The 27460-nt window shown below is 30.3% G+C and overlaps 1 protein-coding gene across 1 annotated transcript; it reads left to right on the top strand.

The window, feature by feature from the left end:
- Positions 1-27460, top strand: Lkr (Leucokinin receptor). Its single transcript, XM_065503650.1, has 7 exons — positions 1-242; positions 13728-13930; positions 20077-20225; positions 23991-24112; positions 24292-24518; positions 24657-24848; positions 26845-27460. Exons 1-7 carry the CDS (start codon positions 182-184, stop codon positions 27304-27306), a joined length of 1416 nt encoding a protein of 471 aa, XP_065359722.1. The 5' UTR covers positions 1-181; the 3' UTR covers positions 27307-27460.

The raw sequence follows: 27460 nt of genomic DNA, 5'->3' as shown, positions 1-27460 counted from the left end.
AAAAATAACTGCTAAAAACATTATTTTAACAGCAGACAAACATAAAAAAGGATTTAACCCTTACAACATAACAACAACAAAACACTACACAAATAATTATATCTACCTATCTTGAAAGATATCTGATACAAAAAAAAATAAAAATATAAATCTACACACCCCCAAATACCTACTTACAGTAATGGATGAGTTTCCAGTTCTAAGAATATCACCTGATGAAATACTGGAGGAGGAAGAGTTTGGTAAGTAATAAAAATAAAGATCAAACATTGAGTTATATGATTTGATGTCATATTTGAAGAGGTTTCATTTCGTAACAATTGCTTTCATCTTCTTTATGTGACATGAAGAATTGCATTCCATTGTTATTTCTAATATTGAAATACCATATTGTATGTAAGTATTGTATCCATACAAATCCTTACAAAAATTCTCTATATATAGTAAATTTTCTATGTATTAGGGATTATTTTAAGAAATTGGTAGCTGAAAATAAAACAATTTTCATTTGAAGGGAATGTAATAAGTGGATGGTAAAGCAGTCCAGTTATTGTTCATATATGAAGAATAGAAATTCATTGTGACAAAACGTATTTGTTGCCAATCGAATTTTTTCAGTTTTATATTTGTGTATATGAGCAGTGTTTAAAAAGCTACGATAACTAACAAATTTTTAACTGTTGCTACAACTACTGCTTCAAAAAAGTGTATGTAGCGGTAGCGGTAGCATTTGTCTTTTTTCGTTTTCTTGTTTTTTTTTAAACTACTGCTACCTTCAAAATATAAAACTCTTAACAGAGCAGTAGTAATAAAACATGAATTGTAAATGGAGTAGTAGCATAAAAATACAAATCATTGCTACTGCTCTATATCGAGTTTTAATTTTTAAGGTAGCAGTTGATGCAGCAGTTAAGGTAGCAATAAAAGTAGTCAAAAAAGAAAATCTTCAGTCATAATACCAAAATTGACAGAATTAAACACTGTGTGTTGTTTTTGTTTTGAGAGAGTTTGAAAGAATTATTCGATTTTATTCGTCTCAGATGTTCGTGTTGCTAACAGAAAGCTCGTGTTTTCTGTGTGTATAACAAAAAAGCCGAACTTTTGTTTACAACACGACCAACATACACAAATATACATTCACAACAACAACACATAATATAATTTTTTGGCTGAAGATTTTTATTTTTGACTTATTTTATTGCTACCTCAACTGCTACTTAGCTGCTACTTCAACTGCTACTTCTTCTACTACCTCAACTGCTACTTCTATTACTACTAAATTTTAAAAGTAGCAAAATTAATAAAAAACTAATGACTGCTACATCAAAACTTTTTCTTTTTTAAGGTAGCAATAGAAAAGAAATTACTCTGCTACTTTTAAATTTTTCTTTTATTAGTGCTACTACAACTACTGCTACCAAAATGTGAAGGTAGCAGTAGTAGTAGTAATTATTGACTCCGAGTTTTTATTAATTTTTTAACTAGACTACTTGTGTTTTTTCGTTGCTACTGCTACTTGTAGTCTAGTTTTTTAAACACTGTATATGAGTTTATATTGCACAATGGACCGATTCCAAAAGAAATGGCAATAAAAACAAAACTTACAAACTCTGCATAGAGAAAACAGATTCGTTGTAGCAACCGAATTTGTTACGAATCGAATGATTTGGTTGCACACATAGAATTTTTCGGTTCAATCATAAGAAAGTCAGTTGATAAAGAAGAATTTTGGTTGAAGCAACCAAACTTTTGTTACCCCTTCTAAAATTTTGTAGCCACAACTGTAAAAATAGGTCACTACGATAGAATCATTCAGTTGCTACAACGAATCTGTTTTCTGTGTGTAGCTTAGGGTGGCCCTTAATAAACAAAACTTGGATTTTGGCCAGTCTCACACCCAGTTTGGCGAACATTGGTAAAAAAATCATCCTCAAAAAATTTTAGGTGACGTGATGTGAACTTGAACCCGTTAAACTTTAACATCTAAGTTACAGTGAGCCTCAAAAGTGAGTATACGCCAAAAATTATTTGAATTTTTGTAAGATAATGAAAATCCTAAAATTTATTCATCGATTAAAATTTTAATGTTTCGGTTTGTTGGAGATTGAGTTGAATAATAGATTCGGTTGTGAAAAAAAAGATTTAAGTCGGACTATAATGATTTTCATGATCCTAAAAAAAATCAAAATATTCCCGCGTGAGGCTGTGTGTACGTATTTAGATGAAAAAATCTATGTTTTCATTTAAAAAAGTTTATAAAACAATTGTTTACTATTTTTAATCAATTAATATAATTTGTTGCTAAAAATGCTTCCGTTTCATAAAACCCCTCCAAAACTAAATCTTTTGAGTATTGGACACAACAATTATTTTTTTGGCTAGTATAATGTTTGTCATTGTGGTTTAGTTCAATTCCAATAAGTTAAGCAACAATGCCAAATATTTATTATTTATTTTATTTATTATGTGTTCAAATATACATTTTTAAATTTTATTTAAATGGAACCCAACATTAAAGAAAAAAAATTGGCAACAGTAAGCATTAATAAAATAAAAATTAAATAAATAAAATTATCAGAAGCCATTGCCAATAGCTATATGATGTGAAAACCAGAAGTTTTAATCTCATAAAATAAATTATAATCTATAAAGATTAGCATAAGTATATTATATATGTTAAAACAAAATATGCCAGAGTGCTGAGTGCGGATTATGGAGATTTTTGCTTAAATTAGTCGGCTTAAATACAATTCCAGAAGTTGGCCCATTGCCGATATAAATCTCTAATAGCTGGACCTTTGTAATACCTTTCATTTGATATACAGAGAGTGACAATACAATGGAAACTTTAATAAATAACTTAAGTAATAGAGTGGTTAGATTACTAACCACTGTGACTAAAATAGTATTTTATAAAGATTCCGCGTGTACTCAATGAACGTGATATAGAAGATATTTGTTGGAAGGTATACTTTCGGATGGTGAAAGTGTCTGCTATCTTGAATCTGACGAACAAGAGAATTATGAGCAGCAAACCGATATGCTTGTCATCGGTGACATACCATTGGGGCTCCAGTCAAAATTTTATGGTGATTTTGATTCACTGCTGTGGTGAAACTAAAATTGGAACAACTTTTCGATTGGAAGATCCGGGTGATTGCACAGCAGGTGGGGGTATACCAAATGATATAATTGGAGAATGTCTATACAGCTATTTGTTTATCATAAATATTTTTAATGTCAATCGCCATGGTGGTTAATAAACTAACCACCCCATTCCATAAAAACCTTTTGCTGTATATTTATTTGTTCCTATTTTTCATAAAAAATGAACCTTAATTAAAGAAAAAGTGCAACTGTTTTGATTATAAACTTATAGTAAATTTCAGCGTTTTTAAGAATTTAAATAAGACTACAGCTAAATAACATGTAAGGAAATTATGTTTTATCATTACCGCTATTTCAATATTTATTTTGATAGATTTTTGTATTTTTGTTTTTGGCACAGTAAGTTTCAAGCGTAAAACTGTATTTTCAACAAAAGTTGATTTCTAAAAAAATTCTCAGTTAGAAGCAAAAATCGTCATTCCTTTTCCTAATAAAAATGATTTTTCACAAAAGGTCATAACAAAAAATAAACTCTTCGAATTTACACAAACAAAAGTTAGACCCTGATTGTTTATAGTTTAGTTTTTGTTATGAATAAACACATCAACAGGGCAACCAAAAATATGCTCTAAAAAAGTGTTTTATGCGCATAAAATATGCACTTAAAAACGAAAAATATGCTCTTAAAATATAAAAAATATGCGCTTAATAATAGTTGTTTTAGTTATTTACTTAAGTTTTCAAATTTTCAAATTAAATCTTTGTTTTAGATTTCCATAGAGTTTCCTAGACAATCTTAATCAATTGACCAATTCAATTTTAAACTGTCTAATACTTCAAATTTTTTTTAGTAATTGTTAGGATAATATTTGACTTTCTGAATTCATGTGCCCCAATATGTATAGGATCAGTAGGGAGAGGATGTTGTGCATAAATTTCTCCAAATGTTTCTATTCTACATGTAGATTTAAAAACAACTTTTTTATCGTGTTTATTTTTTTGGTGAAAAAATTTAAATGGATTTTGGAGCATTTATCATGTTTTTAGGTTAACATCTAAATAAATTCGGCTTCAAAAATTTAAATAGAATTATCAAAAAGCCTTACAATAGTTGTATGATTTTTTTTTATTTAACACTGCGGCGATTATCATTGGGACTCAAAATGGGTTACCCGATATACTAGAAGATAGTGTGCTGTACTATCAATCTGAGAGTTGCGAGTTTGATTCCTGCCAGAGACTCTGGCTGTATCAGCAGACAAGCAAAACGCTTCGCATTGTTTCCTCTATCTATCTAATATCTTCGTTAGAATTTGTGTAAATCTATCAACGAACAATGAATGCGAGGTTTTCAATGGATTTTAATATTCTGAACCAACTGTCTAAAGCAAACTTAAGTTTTTTTTGTATTTTGAAAATGTATCCAAAATTTTGTTAAGAAATTGTCCATAATACATAAAATTTTTAAATTTTATTTAAATTGTTTACGTATTTTTTATTATTTGTTAAATGTTGATATTTGTGTTTGTATTTTTTTAATTTAATTCAAATATACGGAAATTAAGCTCCTTTAAATCCACGAAAATTCAATGAAGATAAGGCGATTATGGGTATTCTAATATTTTCTTTAAGTATCTTAGGCCAATTATCATTGGACCCTGAAAAATGGTAAAATATAGAAATGAAAAATTACAATGCAAACAATAAAATTATATTAAGGAAACAAAATAATTAAAAAAAAAAGAAAATATGCAACAAAAATATGCAGTTATGAGCTAAATATGCCAAAATATGCTATAAAAAGCAAAATATGCAAAAATATGCATTAACAAATCGATGGCAAAATTCTTAAAATTGTCTGAAACGGATAAATAACTAACTCAAATATTTATACGACGCACAGCAATAAATACGATATTGCATACTTTTGGTTGCCCTGCACATAAATATAAAGCAGGGATCGGCACATAAAATTACACATTGTTAAATTTATTATAATGTTGCATAAAATTAATGTTGTGGTAGCGTAATTGATGAAAAGTTTTCCACAGTTTCTCTTTTGATAATTCTTACGATAATATGCCGACCACTGCACAGTGGGGGAACTGAAAAAAAGTGGAAATAAATCTGTAACTTCTAAATGGTTAGGATGATTTTAATAAAATTTTCCATGGCTATAGAGAAGGCATTGATGATAAGATTAAGTTTTGAATTTGAGTTTAAAACACCAAGGGGGTGCCCAACCACAATGCCCCAAAATGGGGCACATAGTTAACATATATCAAAAATTAAAAATGATGCCAAATTTTTGATCTCAATTCGATTTGAAAGATTTTTATATATTTGGAATCTACTAGAAGAGGTAATTGCTACGGCTATATATTATCTCTTATAGTTTACGAGTTATTCGCATTTTATAATCAATTATTAATTTAGGGTGCCCCGATAGACTAGACGATAGTGTTCTGGACTATCAATCCAAGGGTTGCGGGTTCGATTCCTGCAAGACACTCTGGGTGTTTCTGCAGATAAGCAAAAAGCTTCGCATATTAGCTTTCTTACCTATCTTAGTCTGCTTTTTTTTTGCTAATAACGGATCCAAATCTTATCCGATATTGTTGAAATGTATTTTGTTAATATTTTTTAGAAAGAATTGTTTAAAAACCTCTAATCATTCAAAAGTTTTAGTTTTCGAAAAAAAAATGGCGACAAAAATAAGAAAATATAAATAATGTATTTATATTTTTCAGAAGGATAACATTTCGGGAAAAATTATAAAAGAAAAATAATATAAAAGTTCGTATTACTGCGTGTTCCAGAGCCTTCCGAATTAGATCTTTTTTTTAGGTAAATATCAACTTTAGAGAAAATTTTCTCAAATCGTATAGCTTTCAAAAAATTATACCCAGTTTTCTATGCCCCAGTATGATCTTAAATATTTTGCTTAAACAATTTATACATTACTAGCTTCGCCACCCCAATTAGAAGAAAGAATTAGTACTATTAAGTCTCCCGCTCACTCGGGTCCATATAATCTTTATTTCATGTTTCTAAATTCATTGGTGAAGAAATTACTAAAAAAAGTATCATGAAGTATCCCCTTGAATTTGCACTCACTTAGGACCATGTATGCTTAATTTCATGTTTCTAAGTCCATTATTATAGAAAATTCAAATAAGTAACATTAGAATATAGAAAAAGTACCAGAAAGTCCACACCTGTGGTTTCCCACTCACTCGGTTCCATATAAGCTTTATTTCAGGTTTCTGGGTTCATTGGTGAAGAAATTACAAAAAGTACCATTCGAATAAAGAAAAAGTACCAAAAAGTCTCCCCCTAGAATTCTCACTCACTTAGGACCATGTATGCTTAATTTCATGTTTCTAAGTCCATTATTATAGAAAATTAAAAAAGTACCGTTATAATAAAAAAAAGTACCATGAAGTATCCGCTTGAATTTTCACTCAATTAGGACCATATACGCTTAATTTCATATCCATTATTTTAGAAAATTCAAAATCATCAGCCACTTGTGGATTCCCACCCACTCGGGTCCATATAAGCTTTATTGCATGTTTCTAGGTTCATTGGTGAAGAAATTACAAAAAGTACCATTCGAATAAAGAAAAAGTACCAAAAAGTACAATATAATGTATTTTCCCGATTTTATCCCCTTTTTGGTACCTTTTTTATCCCCATTGCGGTGGTAAAATATTATTAAAATAATTGTCTGTATCGTGGTGGAAGCTCATAGTAAAATATTCGAATGTCTATGTCAAATTATAGAAAAACATATTTTATGAAAAAGTACCAAAAATAAACACAATTTTTATCCCTTAAGGGTTCGAATTTCCAAAAAGTACCAAACTTATATTTTTTATTTTTTGATAAGTAAAGAATACGATTTAAATTTTGTTTCTATGTTTATTGGTTTAAAAGATACATAGGGTGCCAAAAAAGTACCAAAATACAGTTTTTACCCGCTTTCTCCCCTAAAAGGTTCGAATTTCGAAAAAGTACGAAACACCTATCAGCTTATTTTTTAAATGGAGTAACATGCTATTTCAAGGTTTTTTGTATCTTTATTAGTTTTGAAGATATAAGATTACCGGATTTACCCGTTTTACAGATTTATTTCCACTTTTTTTTCAGTTCCCCCACTGTGCACTTCACAATGGGCTCAATCACCAGTTTCTGAGGCAATGAATCACAGAAAGACCTTTGAAATGTCATATAGATGATTATGACAATTACCAAAGCCTTTAGTAAAAATTTCAATTCGATCAGGCCTTGCCACGCCCACTTTAAGTATCAGGTCATAGTGATGTTGCCGTACTAGATCACTGGAAACTAATTAAGTTTCACAACTACTTATAGGTAGCTATGATGGTCACCAAAGAATTCAGTAAGCAACTATAACGGAGAAAACTTTCAAAATTAGCCGATGAACAAGTCTTTAACCCAAATAAGAACTCCAATATTTGGGGGATTCAAACAGTCTGCTATTAGGTCGTATTGTCATAATGTCCTAAAATATTTTTTTAGTTTAAACAAATTATTGTTGGGTTTCAAACAAAAACGTTATAAACTAATAAGACTTTTTGAACTGTCTAGACAGTTCAAAAAGACATGTCTACTGGTTTGTCATAAAATAACACTTTTATGACAATACGACCTAATATCAGACCGTTTGAATCCCCCAATTGTAAAAGTAGCTAAATTTTTATGTATTTCCCAGTTAACATGAAAAATAGAAGCATATACAAAAAAAATCCCCGTGATTATAAACTCAACCTTGGTTTATTGTGTTCAAATTTGTCATTTCTACAAAAAAAAGAGAATACATTGAAAGCTTAACACTCATTCTACTATTATTATAGTATTCCTCATTCTACTACTATTTTAGTATTCCTAGTGAAGGACAAATCAGTCAGTCCATTAGTTAAAAAAGTTCCTCCCACTGTGTTATGCTGTACAAAAAATAAAAATAAAAGACAAGGGTTTGCCACCATGACTATTGGAAAAGCATGAAACATGTTAAGCGCTTTAATATGCAAAACATTCAAACAGTAAACTATAAATAGCATTAAGAGCTGTGGCAACTACTGTTTTTGCTGTCAACAGATTATGTTTTGTAAATATGAATTTATGTATGCAGGACACTATTGTTAAGCTACAATTCAAAGTATCTTAAGTAATAAGAAGGGTTATTGTTCAAAATATTTCATATACTACTTACATACATATTTAATAACATATACGATTGATTTTGTTTGAAATACATTTGAATGGTCATCTTAATCTTTAAATACAACATCTTAACAGATTGTTCATATAAATAGCATTTATTAGCTTTATTTTTGCTACCGCTTTAAGTAGTTATTATTATAATTGGATTTAAACCAATATATGTATATATTTTTATACTTCATACCACCAGTGGAATGGTTATGTATTCTGTACAGCCGGAATATATATTTAGCAATCTTCCTTACTTTTTCCACGAACTACTCAAAGATATTAAATTCTTTCTGCATTATCCGCAATATTATCATATTTAAGTGTCTGAAAAAGACCATTATTTACCAAATAACAATATAAATAATAAAAAACAAACAAAAACATTTACATGAAATATGGAATATGAAAATTGAAAACGTTTTTCATAAAATTTACCACATAAATATTTCTCGTACATGTTATTTGAATTGAATTTTCTTTTGAAGTTGTTTTACAAGAAACCCAACTCGAGTGCCTGTAAAAAGGTTGGCTAAACTAAGTACACAATTTTTTCAAGTAAAAAAGTTCAGTCACATTTTTAAGAGGCCAATAAAATAATTTGTTATTAAGTAAATATAAAAAAAATAAACAGCAGATATTCTTTATTTTTTAAGTCTGAAGAAAGAGTCTATTAAAAAAATGAATTTCAGATACAAGTACATACTAACAAAATGAAATAGATTTGCAGGTATCTTTGTTACAACCTTTGGCAGCATTATTTGTGTCATTCCGTTTTAGTGTTGGTTGGAAACAAAAAACAAAATCAGATTTGAGGAAAATTACTTGTTATTTACGCTGAATTGCTTTATTTTTTATTCATTTTGTAATAAACATTTGTATTTATGTAAGTACAGCATCCCCATCATCATTGTATTTTATTTACATTGTCGTTATTGTAAATAAATAGTTATGTGGCGTGTCCTTTGAACTCGCTCACGTAAACAAATTTCTTCAGTCACCCTCCAAAAATTAAGTTTAGTTCTTAGTAATATTCCATTTCGATTAGTTTAGGCATAACTTATGATTATCTAAAACGAAGAATGTTATCAAGGCTGGCTCTTTATTCGAATATTTAAGGAATAACTAACATTTTTACCTGATTTATGTAAATTAATTTTCTGTTGAAAACTCCTTTGTTTTTTGAAAACCACACGCAGAGAAAAAATATAGTTGGGCATGGTTACTGTAACCATTTCAATATTGTTACAAGTTTTTTAACTATATTATAGTCACAGTAACCATTTACATGGTTGTGGTAACCATAATATGGTTAATTTACGATTCACATGATTGTAACAACCATATATATGGTTACAGTAAACAAATATATGTTTGTGACAACCATTCATATGATGAAGGATTTATCATATTATGTTGCTCTCGGTTTAAGGCTTATCATAATCTGAGAACATCATATTATGATAAAATTAATCATCATACATATGGTTGTCACAAACATATACAATCATGTGAATCGTAAATTAACCATATTATGGTTACCACAACCATGTAAATGGTTACTGTGACTATAATATTGTTAAAAATCTTGTAACACTATTTAAATGGCTACAGTAACAATGCCCAATTATATTTTTTCTCTGCGTGCAGATTTCTTGATGAATTTAATGAAATTTGATTTGATTAAAAAATTTTTTATATAAACATTTTCCAGACATATTGGTAATTAATATTTGATATTTTATAATTGATCATTGGTAATTATATATTTAGTTGATAATTGTTAATTTATAATTAATAGTTGTTAATATATATTTTACGAGAGCTATATTCGGCAGTGCCGAATCTTATATACCCTTCACCAAATTGTACTTTAAAATAAAAAAATTTTAATATTTTTAGGTAAAAAAAATTTGTATTTTTTGAATTTATTAGCGAAAAAATTTTATTAGTATTTTTTTAATTAATTTTTTTTTTAAATTTATTAGTGAAAAAAAAACTTTATAACAAAAATTTTGTTTTTTGGTGAAAAAAAAATTCGGAGTTAAAAATATTTTTCCCGATTTTGACCCATAGTGGGTCCGACTTACTTTGGCCTTATATACGCCGTTGGACATTGGAATATCTGTTATTGGATATCCATATTGTCTATATGTCATAAATCGAGGTAGTCCTGGTGTTTTCCTTATATCTTTGCCATTTGTGGGCCGATTTTGTCGAATTTAAATAGCAACCGAGCCGGGATAATTCCCGATATAAAGATGTATGAGACATGTATGTAAGTAATTTAGGGGATACAGAAAGTTGATTTCAACATACAGATGGACATGGCTATATCGGTTCCGCTATCTATAACGATCCAGATCATATATACTTTGTGGGGTCGCAAATGAAAAATGTAAAAATTATAAACGGAATGACAGACTTATATATGTATACCCTTGCCACTCATGGTGAAGGGTATAAAAAATCAATATACCGACCATTTTTCACTAAACTATCCAAAATGATCGAACAAAGTTTGAAGAATCTTTAGAAATAAATATTTTCTGTGACTCACTCTCTTTTTCGAGCCCTCCAATTTTTGGTTAAACCTCATGCAGTGATAACAAATTAAATCGTGTAAAGTTCTATTTACTTTGTATGCCCACTAATCCAATCTTGACCATTTTCAGGCAAATGTAAAATGATAAGATAGCTATTCGGACAAAGTTTGAAAATTCTCGCAATTATAGTGCTCATGATATTTTAAAATACCTATGTATTTACTTTGTATGTTAGGTGATTGAGCCCCTGTTCCGATCCTTCATATTTTTTGGTAAAGTTCATGTCGTGATACAAATTGATTGAAGCTTGAGGTGCCACGACCATTTTCCGCAAAACTCCTTACAGTGATACGAAATTGAATCATACAAAGTTTTGATACCTTTAAGATTATAGTTTTCCATACCCCTTGTTCGTATCCGTTCCATTTTTGGGTAGACTTCATGTACTGATAAGATATTGATTCGTATAAAGTTTGAAGACTGTCACAATTATAGGTTGGAAGTGCCACGTTCAAATTTCAAAATAAAAAGTAGCTTATTGTTACTTCCAGATATAAAGAAACATGCAGTAACAATTTCAATTGAATCGGTCCAGTGTACAGTGGTCCAAATGCTCAATCTAGCCGGAAAAAAGTCTTTTAAAAAGCCGTATCGACATAAAACTTTGTACGTTTATATATTTCAAAATTTTTTGGGCATAAATGTGTGTTTTTGTATGTACATTTTTTCTTCGTGGGTTTGTTTGAAGCCTGTAAACGGCGAAATGGCTGGACCGATTTTCCTGAAATTTTCACACCGTCTTTCTTTATGTGTGGAAGGAATTAAAGGATACTATTCATTAAAAATTTTGAAGTGGGCGAAATGCCACGCCAACCTTAAAAATAAAAATACAGCTCCTTCCTTGTAAAGGATATGTTAAACTCTAAATGAAATAAAAATCGTTGAGGCAAAAAGTGGCAGCTAATTTTTTACACATTAAAAAGCTACATATATATATATGACGACAACATAAAAACTAAAGATTAACTCTGTTGAATTACCATTCGAAATTCTAATAGAATTTGGACATTGAACAAAAATTTCACTTTTAAAACACACATGTACATAATTGCATTTTTTTCTAAACAGAACATATTTTATGAAAAATTTAAACAGTGATTTTTACTCTTACCTTTGTTATATTAATTACACCAACAAATTTTTTTTTTAATTGTTCTTATTATTTTTTGACGACAATTTCACTTGCACTGTTAAATGTCGCTTGAGATATTAATTTTTTAACAAAGTGGCAATTACTTGTTTTTGAAGCAATGTATCAATGCTAGTGTAGCTATTTAAAGACAAAAAATATGCCGTTATGTACTATGGACACTTGTCAACATATTACCATACAAAAAATTTACTTTTGAAACATTTAAAAAAATTATTTTTTTCCGGCTAGATTGAGCATTTGGACCACTGTGCAGTGTTTTTGGCTCCTATAAGTCACAGACAAACAAATAAATAAATCTTACGAGTTCTTAAGTTATCAAACGACAGGCGAACAAGTTGATTCCTCTATATATGTAAAGGTGTCAAAAAAAACTATGGCAAGATTTGAATTTAGTCAGTTTTACTGGCTTATACTGACTTTTAGCTTGAAATTTTCTATATTAAATTTGCATAAATGTGACTGAATTTGATTGTTAGCATAACACGAAATCCAATGGCTTTAATCATACTATTCGGATGTTTCATGTAGTAATACAATTGTTTCACAGGCTCTATGTCAAGTCTTGTTGAAGCCACATGTCATCCGCATGTCAATATTGTTACGTTTTTACCTTCTAAAAATGGTGGTTTACTTCATTTTAATAAACCGGATACCTCTGCCACTATTTATACACAGCGCCATCTTCCTTCCATTAACTTATTGAATGATATTAACGGGCAAAACTAGAATATTCGAATTCTACAGCTTTTAGCAGCTTCAAAAATATTAGTCTAACACCCAGCTTAAAGTATACCGATCTACTTAGAATCACTTTCTGAGTCGATTAAGCGATGTCCGTCCGTCCGTCTGGTCGGCTGGCTGGCTGGCTGTCCATGTAAACCTTGTGCGCAGAGTGCAGGTCGCAATTTTGAAGATATTTCGATCAAATTTGGTACATATTATTTTTTTGGCTCAAGGACCAAGCCTATTGAAACTGGCTGAAATCGGTCCACTATTTCACCTAGCCCGATACAAATGTCCTCCCGAAATTGGACTTTATCGGTCATAAATGTTTAATTTATGTATGTATCTCCACAAATTCCGCTCCAAATAAGTTTTATATACACAAAATTCATGTCACCAAATTTTGTTACGATCGGTCCATAATTAGTCATAGCTCCCATATAGACCCGCTTCCGAAAATCACTTTAACGTGCATAAATCGCTTAAAAATGTTGGTAAACACACAAAATTCAACATAGTTAACTTTAATATAGACATAAATCACACGACCTAATTTCATGATGATCGGTTCATAATTGGTCATAGCCCCCATATAACACCACTTCGGAAAATCACTCAAAAATATAAATTATTGAAATTTTAAAAGAAAAATTTTTTTTGCTCTTTTACTTAGTGTAGGGTATTATATGGTCGGGCTTGACCGACCATACTTTCTTACTTGTTTTTTGTTGGCAACACTTAATAAATTAATATTTAAATTGTTCGAATGGATATCTTATTAATAAACTAAGTTTAATTTTCAGGGGGTGACTATAGTAAAATTTTGATACATATTATTATTATTATTTGTTTACTTATTTCTCAATACTTACTTTAAACGTTTTCTTGTACTCATTTAGAACGACTTTACTCAGCACCAGTGGAAATAATTGTATTGTTGTCAATTTTCTATGGCAGCATAAGCGTGCTGGCAATAATTGGCAACACGTTGGTCATATGGGTGGTGGCGACCACGCGACAAATGCGCACCGTTACAAACATGTATATAGCAAATCTGGCATTTGCCGATGTCATAATTGGTCTATTCTGTGTACCATTTCAGGTAAGTAAGTGAAAGAAATTACACATTCTAAAATTACTACAATTACAATTAAATAATAATAACAATTTAAACTAGATTCAGTCTGGTTTTTTAGCTAACAAATTGACGCCCATAAAAATTCCTTGATTAAAATGAACAGACATTTTTACATCTAATAATATGATAACAACTACAAGACAGATGATGCAGCAATCATAATTTTAATGTTTCGCAAGCAACTCAGTGTCTGTCTGACCTGCCCAGCCCAGCCATTTAAAATTGTTGAATGGGGGAAAACCATTATAAAAACTCATAAACATGGAAAAAGATTTTTAAAAAAATAATAAATAAAACATAAAAAAAATGAGATGGATGTTTACAATTCTAAATGAGAGAAAGAATACACGATTAATTTAAATGTAAATAAATTATTTTTCCTTCATGCTGCTGAAGTTATTGTTGTTATATAAAATATGGAAGTATTTTGGCCATTCGCTTGGACATAGACACAATTTTCAAATCTTATACTTCTACATATTTTATACACAAACATAAATGAACATATTTTTAACATTAACTAAATTCATATAAATAATTATTTATGTTTGTACATTTGAGCATTTTAGAATAAGAGTGTTTGTCTGCTTTTATGTAGCGTATTTTTTTAATATACAGTGAAAGCTCCACTAGCGGACAGCTCCTGTAGATGGACGAATTTCTGGGTCCCGTGGTTTTGGTCGTATCTGTCGAACAAATTAGTCTTCACTCAAAAACATCTCAGAATACGCTACAAAATATGAAATTGAGCCAATTGAGCGTAAAACGGTGATTCTCTTTTTTAATTTGTATGTGTTTGTGATATATAATCAGGGTCCGCATAAGATTCTAAGATGTCCGTCCGTCTGTCTGCTGAAAACACGATAGGGCCCAAACGAAAGGATCTAACTGACTGAAATTTTCCACGGTGAACTCAAAATGACAGTATTGAAATTAATCTGAATAATATTCAATGAATCTTAAGCTATTCAGAAGAGGGTCATTGTACAAGAAACTGATTCAATCACATCCTATGAAGAAGGATTCAAACAAATTGCACTTTCGAATGCTTTCGCCTTAAACGATTTTGTCGTTTTGAGGAAATGAAGTGAAAATGGAAGCAATGGAACAGTAAGCAATCGACAATCCGTCAATTCTTTAAAAATTAATAATGCTTTTAGACACAGCAAGTTTACTTGAAGCAAGTCTCTTCGATTCCCTTTTAAACTTGCTCGTCTGTTTACACACAGCAAGTCTGTGTTCAATTTTGTATGTCAAAACCTAACAGTGAAAATTAGAAAATAAAAGGGAATTGAAGAGACTTGCCAGTACAAGCAAGTGTGTAACCCTCTTCTTTCTTCTTGCCTCTCTCGCATCAGACTTGTTGCAAGAAAACTTGCCCTGTGTAAAAGCAGACTTATTGAATTTGATTGTGCAACTTCTCTGAGAGGATTTATTTAATGTTTTGTTATTGTTAATATAAATATATGGGTCAAAAAGTCCGTGCCTTTTGGAATGAAACACAGGTTTTTGAATAAAAAATTATTTTTCTCATCTTAGGCTCTTTTGATCCTCTATGTATTTTGTCCACGTTTGTCCAACGTTTCTCCAATTTTTTTATCTCATCAAAAAACTAAGATTTGTCTCTTTCCGACGAGACATTTCTTCAGGTTAGAAACCCAGAAATAGTAACTCGGGAGAAGAGGGTGGAAGAGGGAGCATTTCGTAGCCTAATTAATGACATTTTGCCATGTAAATTGAACATGTGTGTTCCCCTTTGTGCACACGATTGTGAGGAAAGCTTTCTTGTTCCCAAGTGGTCATTTAAAATTAAAACCACTGAGCCATCTGAGATGCCTATGGCTTCCACAATCTCTCCCACTTTCAATTTCCGATTGGCCGAGACCATATCATGAATTTTTTTAAATTGTTTGAGGTGTAGAGACCTCAACTTGGCGTGCAGAACGTTCGACATCATCCGTGCTTGTACTTAATGAACAGAAGAAATTCACTTTTTTCCAATTTCCCCTCAATGTAGTCACGAGATAAACAGCAAACAATGGCTGTCAAAAACAAACTAAATGACGCAGCCTATTCAAATTTCGACAGGAATCAACTGACAGATGACTGTTGACAGGAGCAATGTTGAAACATTCAGTTAAGAGCCGGGAAATTAAACAAGCAGCGGACTATTTGACCTTTTTTGTAGATTTGAAATATGTCCCGTTAACGGACATATCTTGCACGACAATCGGTGTCCGCCTACCGGAGCTTTCACTGTAATTCACTTTAATCACAGACAATGCACATGCCAACACATTCTCCACATTCTCTAATTTTTATTGCTACTGCTATTAAGGAATTTATAAAAAAATTTAAGACACATGTCAAAGTATTACGCATAATTTCCCCCTTGATTTTGACTTGAATCAGAATGAATTATTTTTTTTAGTTGTTTTTCTTTTTTAATAAAACACACAAGGAAACCAACAAATGACTCTTCGCAATAGCACAGCAGAAAGTTGGAAAATTTTTAAATATGTTGTAAACAACTTAAAAGAAAAAAAAAAATGAGCATTGCAATTAATTAGAAATCCAACACCAGTCGGAAGGACCAATTTTAACATACATACATGTATGTTTGTAAAATATATTTTCTTATACAAATAAACCTGTGTGTGTTTCAACATGTGATTTAAATTTCAACTTTTGTTGAGCTATAATTCAATGCACCCTAGTGCGAAATATCTTGAACATGCTTTAACATTAGAATAAAGAAAAATTATTGCAAACCCTCAAAAGAAACTTTAAAATTCATTAAAAGAGCTTTCATAAACTTCAAGCCATTTTAATACTTTAACACGGAGGGGATAGATACATTAAAACGTTATGACGCTCTACAGTGGGGTCAATCGGAAAAAAGTTTTAATAAATCTGTATCTTAACCCTTTAACGATTAATGGGACACATATGTATGTCCCATTTGATTTTTTCGCCATTACAGCCACAATTTTCATTGGATTTTGATCTAAGCGGTGTTGTTCGATGAAAAACAAATGTGTTCTTTGGTGTTAATGTTAATACTAAGGCTATGTTGTTTAAGTTTGGCTTAAGGGATTCTCAAAGTCAGAAATTCGTATATTTTATTTTGACAATTTTAGTTTTCTTATATCTCGAGTTCTAATTGATACTGTGGGATAAACTTTTAGTATTAATGCCTTACGTAAATTTATTAACCAACGCATTTTGAATCGGTTCTATACTTTTCCCGGGGGGACTGAAAATATGATGGGACATATGTGTCCCATTTGTCGTCAAAGGTAAAAATAAAGGAGCTTTTTCTTTAAAATTTTTTTATTTTATTCCTCTGGAGTTTAATTAAAAATTCTTTGGCCGCTTTAGGTTTGGGAACACCTTATGGCATTGTTCAATTTTATTGGTTTTGCAATGTAAATAAAGCAATACTCTACTTTTTGAAACTAAAAAAAGCTTTTAATTATTCAATGCATTTGTTCCCAAATTTTTACCTTTGACGACGAATGGGACACATATGTCCCATGATTTTTCTCGTAGAAGGAGTAATAATTTTTAAATTTTGACAACAATTTAGTCTCGTAATGTCGCCTTTCCGAGTAAGAATCCGCGAAAAAAAATTAAAAATTTCCAGCGGAAAATTCTTCGTCGTCAAAGGGTTAAACAATTGTTTTACTATTATATGGCTTGCCGAAAACAAATACCGCCAAAGCCCGCCTAATAACTGTGATTATCTCTTAAGCCAACTTATAGGGAATGTATTTGTAACAAAATCTCATCCCTCTTTAAATCAAACTTTATGACCAGTATTATATTATACAATAAACATGTTTATGGGTATGATCCTTAACATGTCACAGAATGCCTAATAACGTCATGATTAAGTTAAAGATTTGTGTTAGTTCCCTTCAACCAAGAGATAAATTCATAATATTTTTTACAAAATGTTTTTTCAAATTTGCTGACAAATTACCGAAGTTTTTGCCTAATTTGATAAGTTAAGTGCTGCTCCCACTTTTCAACTGTCACAGGACCAGTACGTTTAAAACATTTGACATAAATTTCCTACAGGGTCATTATGTTATTATGTGTTAGCAAGCTACTGTTTTTCACACAAAAACATTATAATTAGCAACAAAAAATAACCGCCTGTCAGCTGAGAGTTGAACTCGTGAATAATTTTCTTGATTTATTACTTAGTCGGAGGCTATGGTTACAAAATAATGGATGAGGAAAGTAGTTGCAATTAAAATTGGAATTTACAAACGGAATTACAATATTTTTATGTTTCCAAATATCCTCAAAAAAATACTATAAACAAATTCTTTAGAGTTAAAACATCTCATGATATATGTAAATTAAATCATTTAAAGTAATTTTCAAGTACCATACATCAACTATTTATTATACGAGTAGATACCGAAAATTAAAGTCTGTAAGATAATGGCACGAGTTTTCGGCTTAGATGCATTTACATCTAAGTCATAAACAGGCTGTAAGTGGTTTATTGTGATAGACGAAACGCTTTTCTGTTTAATAACCTACTTTGCCATACAAAACATCAGAGCTGAAAAGAAGATTTAGTCAATGAATTGTATTTTTTTTAATGCACTCATTTTACTCAAAATATGAATTAAGTTAACATTCGAATGATTTCATCATGAATTTTGGTAAAATGAATGAATTTTTTTTTTTTGGCTGTATGACTTAAAAATGCAGGTTTTTTTTTAAAAAAATGTAGATTTGTTTTGAAACACTTGTACAATATAAATTTATTGAAAGTATTGTCCATCCCATTTTTCTGGCAACATATGGATGCCGAGTAGGGTTCCTAAGCGGAAAAATTTCCCGAATTTTTTTACTCAACTCAAGCCATAGCAGAAAAATTTGGTTATTCAGAATGAGTCTAATTTAAAGTTTATGCTCTTAAAGGAATTATTAAGATGCCTAACATTACAACTTTAGGGATATTCAATGAATATTATTCATATTTAGAGAAAATAATAACAATAATAGTAAGGAAATGTAAGAAAAGATAAAATCACGGTTTATTGTTGGTGTTTTGTTTAAGCTTTGATAATTTTACAAATAAAGCTTGAGTGTCTGTAATTCTCAAACACTCTATAGTTTTATTTGTATAATATCTTTAGTTTTTCTAAAGCCTTTTGGGAAAAGGTTTCCTGATCATCTGACCTAAGCAACCAGTGAAATGCTCATAGGAACTAGCTTAACCCCCAACAATAAATTTCAGTGAATTTATCAACTTAAAAATTTGGAATTTTGCATAAAACAATTTTACTAAAATACTAATTTTGTATTCCCGAATAACCTTTTAACAACAATAATAGTGGTTCAAATTTTTTTATCTACAAAGAAAATATTATATTTCAATTCAGACCATATTGAACTGGTTTCAATAATTTCATAATTAAATCAAGTATTCATGTGATCAATAACTAAATTTTCTGATATTTTCTATTGAATTTTGAGTTTTGAATTTGATAATTTTGACAATTGAATATACAATTTTCGTTATTGGTTGAACTTTAAATACAAAAATTATTGAATACATAATTTTTGTATTTAAAATTTAATTTCCTCCCGGGAAAGAAAAAAGTCCGGGAAATTAGGAACCCTAATTCCGAGCCAAAATAAAGGCTCATGTTTTGGGGCCATGAACGTATAAAACCAATTTCGGATACTCTGTTCTAAAGTGAAGCGTATCCCAGAGAGTGTTCTACATCGATCGAAAAAAAATAATATTCGGACAGGGCAAGATCTGGACTATAAGGCGGGACATAAAAAACTTCCCAATCATTCAAAATTGTTTTTAGCAGGTATTGCAACATGTGGCCGAGTATGGGTTATGATGGAATATTACGGTTTCTTGTCTGGCCACTTATTTTAAAAGTTTTTCGCCTCTGTTATCAGTAGCATTACCTACGTAATGCTATGGTAGCATTAATGCTGGAAAATATTTATTAAGTTCATATTTAACTAATTAAAATTTAAGTAAATATTCTCAATGTTTTATTATTCTTTTTTTTTTGCTTTAATATATTGTATTTATTCTTTTATTATTTATTATATATTTACAGTTTCAAGCTGCCTTATTACAGCGTTGGAATCTGCCCTGGTTTATGTGCGGCTTTTGTCCTTTTGTGCAGGCTTTAAGTGTAAACGTGTCGGTATTTACACTGACAGCCATTGCGGTAGATCGTCATCGTGCTATTATAAATCCCTTAAGGTATGAAGTTATCATAATAAAATCTTATTTACTTTTCTATTTCCTAGCATTTTGTTTTGATGCTGTAAGGTTTTTTTTGGTTTTTAAAGCCAAAGCACTAGATTGACATTTAAATGATTGAATTAAAGTTTATTTAAATGAATATTAAGGGAGTTAACCTATTTGACTACTGAGCAGCCATATATTACCCATGGATAGCGCCTAGTATTGACAAAATAGGTAACAAGATAGCAATATAAATAATTCTTTTTATTTTTAATGCTATATTATACCTTGAATATTATCCTCCAGAATGGAAGGTTTTACTGGTTACCATAAAAAAGTAGAATCTACAAAAGAAGTCCCATCTGCCTAATGTATAATATATCAAAGCTATTTGAGAAGATACTCTTGAACATGTTAATATAAAACAATTGTATTCCGAATCTTTAATTTGGATTTATAAGAAAAGTACTATTGAACAAACTAGACTTGTAAATGTTGTACAAAATCGTTTGAGGAAGAACAAGTAAGAGAGCTATTTCCGGCTGTGCCGAATCTTATATACCCTTCACCAAATTATACTTTGAAATAAAAATGTAAAATATTTTTAGGTAAAAACAAGTAAGAGTGCTATATTCGGCTGTGCCGAATCTTATATACCCTTCACCAAATTATACTTCAAAATTTTAAATATTTTTAGGTAAACAAAATTTAATTTGTTTTGCAGTTGTTTTTTTAATTTTTTGGAAAAAAAAAATTTTCGATTGTTATTTTAAACTTTTTAATTTTTTTTTTTAAATTTAAATTTAAATTTTTTTTTTTTTTAAATTTTAAAATTTTTTTTTTTGGTTTTTTCAATTTTTTTTTGAACCATTGTAGGTCCAACTTACTATGGTCTTATATACGTCGTTGCAAATGTCTTTGAAATATCTATAATTAGATATCCATATTGTCTATATTAATGTCTTAGTAATCCAGATATAGGTCAAAAATCGAGGTTGTCTTGGTTTTTTCCTCATATTTCAGCCATTTGTGGACGGATTTTGCTGATTTTAAATAGCAAAATTCTCGAAACCATGTCTGACAGAATTATTGAAGATTTGGATCCCGAAGATATCTGGGGTCTTCAGAAAATTGATTTCAACAGACAGACAGAAGGGTATAAAAATCAAGGTGAAGGGTATAAAAATTTAAAAATTTGTTTTCCAATTTTTTTTTATTTATTTATTTATTTATTAGAAAAATAATAAATAAATTTAATTTTTAATATAAAAAAAAATAATTTTAATTTTTTGGTGAAAAAAATTTTATGTTTTTTATGAAAAAAAATCGGGTTAAAAAATATGTTTCCCGATTTTGACCCATTGTAAGTCCGACTTACTTTGACCTTATAGACGTCATTGCACAGGTCTATGAAATATCATATGTCTATATTACTCACTTTGTAATCCAGATATAGATAAAAATAGGTCAAAAATCCATGTGGTCCTGGTTATTCCTTATATCTTAGCCATTTGGGGCCCGATTGTCTCGATTTTAAATAGCAACCGGGAGAATTCCGACTCGGTGCCGGAATAGGAGGCTACGGAATGTTGATTTAAACCTACAGACGGTCAGACGGACATGGCTGTATCGAGTCCGCTATCTATAACGGTCTATGGGGTCGCAAATGAAAAATGATGAAATTACAAACACAATGACAAACTTATTATTATTGCCACTTATTGTGAAGTTGTGGGACGTGCCCGCAAATTTATTTAACTGGTGCAACAATTTGGCTTAAAGAAGGAAAATTTTTAACCGATATGGTGTTATGGGATACAGCTATAAGGCACGGCCTAAGCGTCAAATGTGGAAAAATCCAAAGACGTCAAAACGAGTTTTTAAGATAGATCACAGTTGCCCTCTGGTGTATCAAAAACTCGAATTTACACAATGATCTAAATGTGCATTTTGTAAAAACTGAGATCAAGAAACACGCAGAAAAAATTTAAAAAAAAATTAATACAGATACAATAAATAAATAGAAAAACGATATACGGTATAAATAAATGTTGGACACTATTATGGAAGATTTTAATTCATCGCCATTTGTGCTGTAAAGTGATACCAGCCAAAAAAAAAAAGGTTTGAAAACTGAAGCATTACGTTGGTTCAGTGAAACCACGTGTAATTGTCAAAAAAAAAACAAGTAAGAAAGTATGGTCGGTCAAGCCATATGATACCCTACACCCATTGTAGAATTAGCAAGGTACAATTATTAGAAAGTAGGTTCTCAATTATACATTCCCTATAACGTCAAACAAAAGAAAATTAAAAAAATATAAAAAGGAAATGCCAAAAAAAATAATTGAATTTAAATTTTTATTACAAAAATTTACTAACAATTGAAGAAAAACTATATTTTTTTTAATAAGTGTGTATAATTTCAGTTAAAACGTAACAAATTTAAAAAATATCGAGGTAACAAATTAAAAAAAGTAAAGTGATTAAATACATAGTTTGACGTTTTAGGGGTGAACATTGGAAACTCTCTCTAATAATTGTACCTGGTAACTGATTGTACCATGCCCTACACCAAGTAAATGAGCAAAAACATTTGTCTTTTAAAATTTTAATAATTTATATTTTTAAGCGATTTTCGGATGTGGGCCTTATATGGGAGCTATGACCAATTATGGACCGATCACCTTGAAATTAGGTCGTGTGATTTATGTCTATATGAAAGTTATTTATGTTGAATTGTGTGTATATACCAACATTTTTAAGAGATTTATGCACGTTAAAGTGATTTTCGGAAACGGGTCTCTATGGGAGCTATGACTAATTATCGACCGATCGTAACAAAATTTGGTGAAATGAATTTTGTATATATGAAACTTATTTGGAGCGAAATTTGAGTAGATACATATATAAATAAACATTTATGGCCGATAAAGTCCAATTTCGAGAGGACATTTGTATGGGGGCTAGGTGAAATAATGGACCGATTTCAGCCAGTTTCAATAGGCTTGGTCCTTGGGCCGAAAAAATGATATGCACCAAATTTGGTCGAAATATCTTCAAAATTGCGATCTGTACTCTGCGCACAAGGTTTACATGGACAGCCAGCCAACCAGCTAGACGGACGTACGGACGGACATCGTTTAATCGGCTCAGAAAGTGATTCTAAGTCGATCGGTATACTTTAAGGTGGGTGTTAGACCAATATTTTTGGGCGTTACAAACTTCTGCACAAGCCCTCACTACTATGGTGGTGTAGGTATAAAAAACAGCATCGAGAACGTGCCACTGTTTTGTGCGGATTGTAGGCTGTAGGCGGTATTGGGTCAAACTCCTTTGCAAATGAGGCTGGTGATGCAGTAACTTTTACTTGTTCTTGATATCGCGACATGATAACATTCATATCTCTGTCTAAATTGGAAGATACTGATGTGGACGACAACAATAAACCAGTTTGCACGAATTACTTACGAAAAGAGCTTGATTACTTAGATAAACTTAAGTGACTATTAACTTTACGCTAGATTAAATGGGATGTATAAAGTAACCAAATGACTTCTCTCTGCACTACAAAGAACACACACGTATCAAATGTGTAATTGCAATTATAGTTTATATTAAATTAAATTAAACAACATATTTACTACAATTGCGGTTATATTAAATATTAAATTTATTTTTTAATATGAAATCCAATTACCAAACAATTCACAGAAATGTGTCAAATTAAAAAATGACGGTTTTATGTAAATAATTATAATAATTTTTAACTATTTTCAGAGCACGTCCCACAAAATTTGCTTCGAAATTTATCATTGGTTGTATCTGGTTGATTGCACTCACTTTTGCCATACCATGTGCAATTGCGTTTCGGGTGGAAGAAGTTCATGAGCGCATTAAAGGTACTTTTATTCCATAAAAATTCACACAAATAAATTCTCTATAATTTATGTAACTTTAATAAACAAATAAATAAAATATAATTATTGCTAGAGATTCTCAGACTGTGTCGCAGTGTATTTGACATAATCTTCTTATGAGGAATATATTTGTAATTTGAGTATTTCATTTCAATTTACAGAGAACGGCATCGTGTACAATATGACTAGACCGTTTTGCTCGAATGTTAATTTGTCGGAGAATCAACTACAGTCGTATCGTTACACTTTGGTATTTGCACAATATTTGGTACCCTTTTGCGTCATCAGTTTTGTCTACATACAAATGACTATTAGATTATGGGGCACCCGAGCCCCCGGCAATGCCCAGGACTCACGAGACATAACATTGCTGAAGAATAAGAAAAAGGTAGAGAAATAAATTCTGTTGTTTTTTTTATTAAACTCTCTGTACGTGTTTGAGGGATAACTAGTTTGCATTTATTTGTCCTTTGACTTATTTTAATCATGTTTATTTTGTGTGTTTGCTTGTTTTATTTCATTTTAGGTTATAAAAATGCTGATTATTGTTGTCGTGGTATTTGGTCTTTGCTGGCTGCCCCTGCAGTTGTACAATATTTTGTATGTAACAATACCGGAAATAAACGAATACCATTTCATAAGTATTGTCTGGTTTTGCTGCGATTGGTTGGCCATGAGCAATAGCTGTTATAATCCATTCATCTATGGTATTTATAATGTAAGTTGTTATTAAATAGACTGCTTAAAACATTCTCAAAATGTTAGAAAATAATTTTCTAACAAAAATAAAAAAAAAAAATAATTATTTTTAACAAACGTCTCCAAAAGTTCCGTTTTAATTTAAATGTACGCCCTAATTCATTAAAACATCAATGACACAAAGGAATGTTTATTTAACTTTTAAATGTATATGACTATCTATGTTAATTTATGTACAAAGAACAATTTTATGTTGCCGAAGAGAACAGTATATGACCTCAAATGTCATCAGCTCCATGGGTCTTATATTGTGACATCATTTGCATTTGTATATAAATAACAAAGCAATTTAAACAGAAAATAATTTGGCAAACTTTCAGAAATTGGCAAAAATTTAATTTAAATTTTCATATATAAAAGTAATTAGCAATGCCAATTTAGATAAAACATTTTTACATTTCATTGCTTTTATGGAGCTTTAAATAGATATAACCTTAATAATATTACACAGTGGAGCATGATCAATATATGATACGATTGGCATAAAATATCATGTATTTTTTAAGTTGTGACATATTGAAAGTTTTACTGAATTTTTCAAGTTGTACCAGGACGAGACATACCTCAAATTAATGGCAATTGAAGCTACTACCAGAATCTTTAAAACCTATTTTGAAAATGTAAATTTTTATATTTTTAAATATTTTTTGAAAAGTCACATATTAACATTTCTAATGATTCCAGGACGGGACATACCTCAAATTAAAGACAATTGAACGTTCTACCGGAAACTTTAAAACTTTTTTTGAAAATGTAAATTTTTATATTTTTAAAGATTTTTTGAAAATTTTACTGAATTTTTTAAGTAAATACCAGAAAAGTTTCCATGACGGGACATACCTCAAATTAAAGGAAATGGGACCTGCTACCGGAAACTTTAAAACTTTTTTTGAAAATGTAAATTTTTATATTTTTAAAGATTTTTTGAAAATTTTTCTGAATTTTTTAAGTAAATACCAGAAAAGTTTCCATGACGGGACATACCTCAAATTAAAGGAAATGAGACCTGCTAGCGGAAACTTAATTTTTTTTTAAAATATAAATTTTATATTTTTAAAGATTTTTTTAAATTTTTTCTGAATTTTTTAAGTAAATACCAGAAAAGTTTCCAAGACGGGACATACTTCAAATTGAAGGAAATGTGACCTGCTACCGGAAACTTTAAAACTTATTTGGAAATGAAATTTTTCTATTTTTAAATATTTTGAAAAGTCGTATTTTGACAATTTTACTGAACTTTTTAAGTTGTGATACTACCAGAAAAGACACCTCAAATTAAAAGAAATGGGACTTGCTACCGGAATCTTAATAACCAATTTTGAAAATGTAAATTTTTCGATTTTTAATGATTTTTTGAAAAGTCACATATTGAAATTATTACTGAATTTTGTTTGACCCTACCAGAAAAGTTTCCAGGACGCGACATACCTCAAACTAAAGGTAATTGAACGCGCTACCATAATCTTTAAAACCTATTTTGAAAATATAAATTTTTCGATTTTTAACGATTTTTTGAAAAGTCACATATTGACATTTTAACTGAATTTTTTGAGTTGTGATTCTACCAGAAAAGTTTCCGAAACGGGACATAGCTCAAATTAAAGGTAATTCAACGTGCTACCGGTATATTTAAAACATTTTTTTGAAAATGTAAATTTTTCTATTTTTAAAGATTTTTTGGAAAAGTCACATATTGAAATTTTTACTGAATTTTTTCTGACCCTACCAGAAAAGATTCCGGGACGGGACACACCTCAAATTATGTTTAATTGAATGTGCTACCGGAATCTTTTAAATTTATTTGGAAAATGTCAATTTTTCTATTTTTATAGATTTTTTGAAAAGCCCTAAAATTAAAGGAAATTTAACGTGCTACCGGAATCTTTAAAACCTATTTTGAAAATGTAAATTTTTATATTTGAGTCTAATTCTTTGTTTTTCATATTTAATTCCAGGAAAAGTTTAAACGCGAATTCAACAAACGCTTTGCCGTCTGCTTTTGCCGTTTTCAAACCACACTTGATGCAAACGAACGCACTCTCTCCATGCATACACGAGCAAGTTCCCTGCGATCAACATACGGACAGACACAAATGCGTCTGCGAGGCAACACTTTAAATGGCAGTACCCACAGTCAACATCGTGCCTCCCTGAAAGCAGCCGCAAACAAACAAGATATTCTACCTGGAATTCATACAGAGGGAGCAACAATGCTGCTAAACAACTATGGAGGTTCAAATAACAATCACGAAAACTCTAGTAATAAGAAAATGTTGTGGCAAAAAAACAATTTTAAGCCGTTACATCCAGAATTAATTGAATATGATGGTGATGAGGAACAAAGTTTAATTGAGGAGAAAAGTCAGGCCATACCCACTGTTGAGTTGAGAAGCGAGCAGCAAGCAGTCAGCGGCTAAAGTGATTTAAAATTTTGAATTTTCGGTTAAATCATGCCTAAATAAACTTTAAAAGATTCTCCACCTCCTAAAAGCTGTGATGTTAGAAAATCAAAACTGTACAAATAATACTGAACTACAACTGAACTTTTGTTTCAATACATATTATGTTTCT

This window comes from Calliphora vicina, chromosome 3, assembly GCF_958450345.1.
Source record: "Calliphora vicina chromosome 3, idCalVici1.1, whole genome shotgun sequence".
Lineage (NCBI taxonomy): Eukaryota > Metazoa > Arthropoda > Insecta > Diptera > Calliphoridae > Calliphora > Calliphora vicina.
The sequence above is the reverse complement of the archived record's forward strand: the minus strand, read 5'-3'. Positions and strand labels throughout refer to the sequence as shown.

Bases quoted from the DNA above. Each gene is read 5' to 3' on its own strand.
- Lkr (XM_065503650.1), top strand. From the start codon at position 182: ATGGATGAGTTTCCAGTTCTAAGAATATCACCTGATGAAATACTGGAG. The intron at 20,226-23,990 runs GTATGAAGTTAT...AACTATTTTCAG, and splicing joins GCTATTATAAATCCCTTAAG to AGCACGTCCCACAAAATTTG. The intron at 24,849-26,844 runs GTAAGTTGTTAT...ATTTAATTCCAG, and splicing joins TCATCTATGGTATTTATAAT to GAAAAGTTTAAACGCGAATT.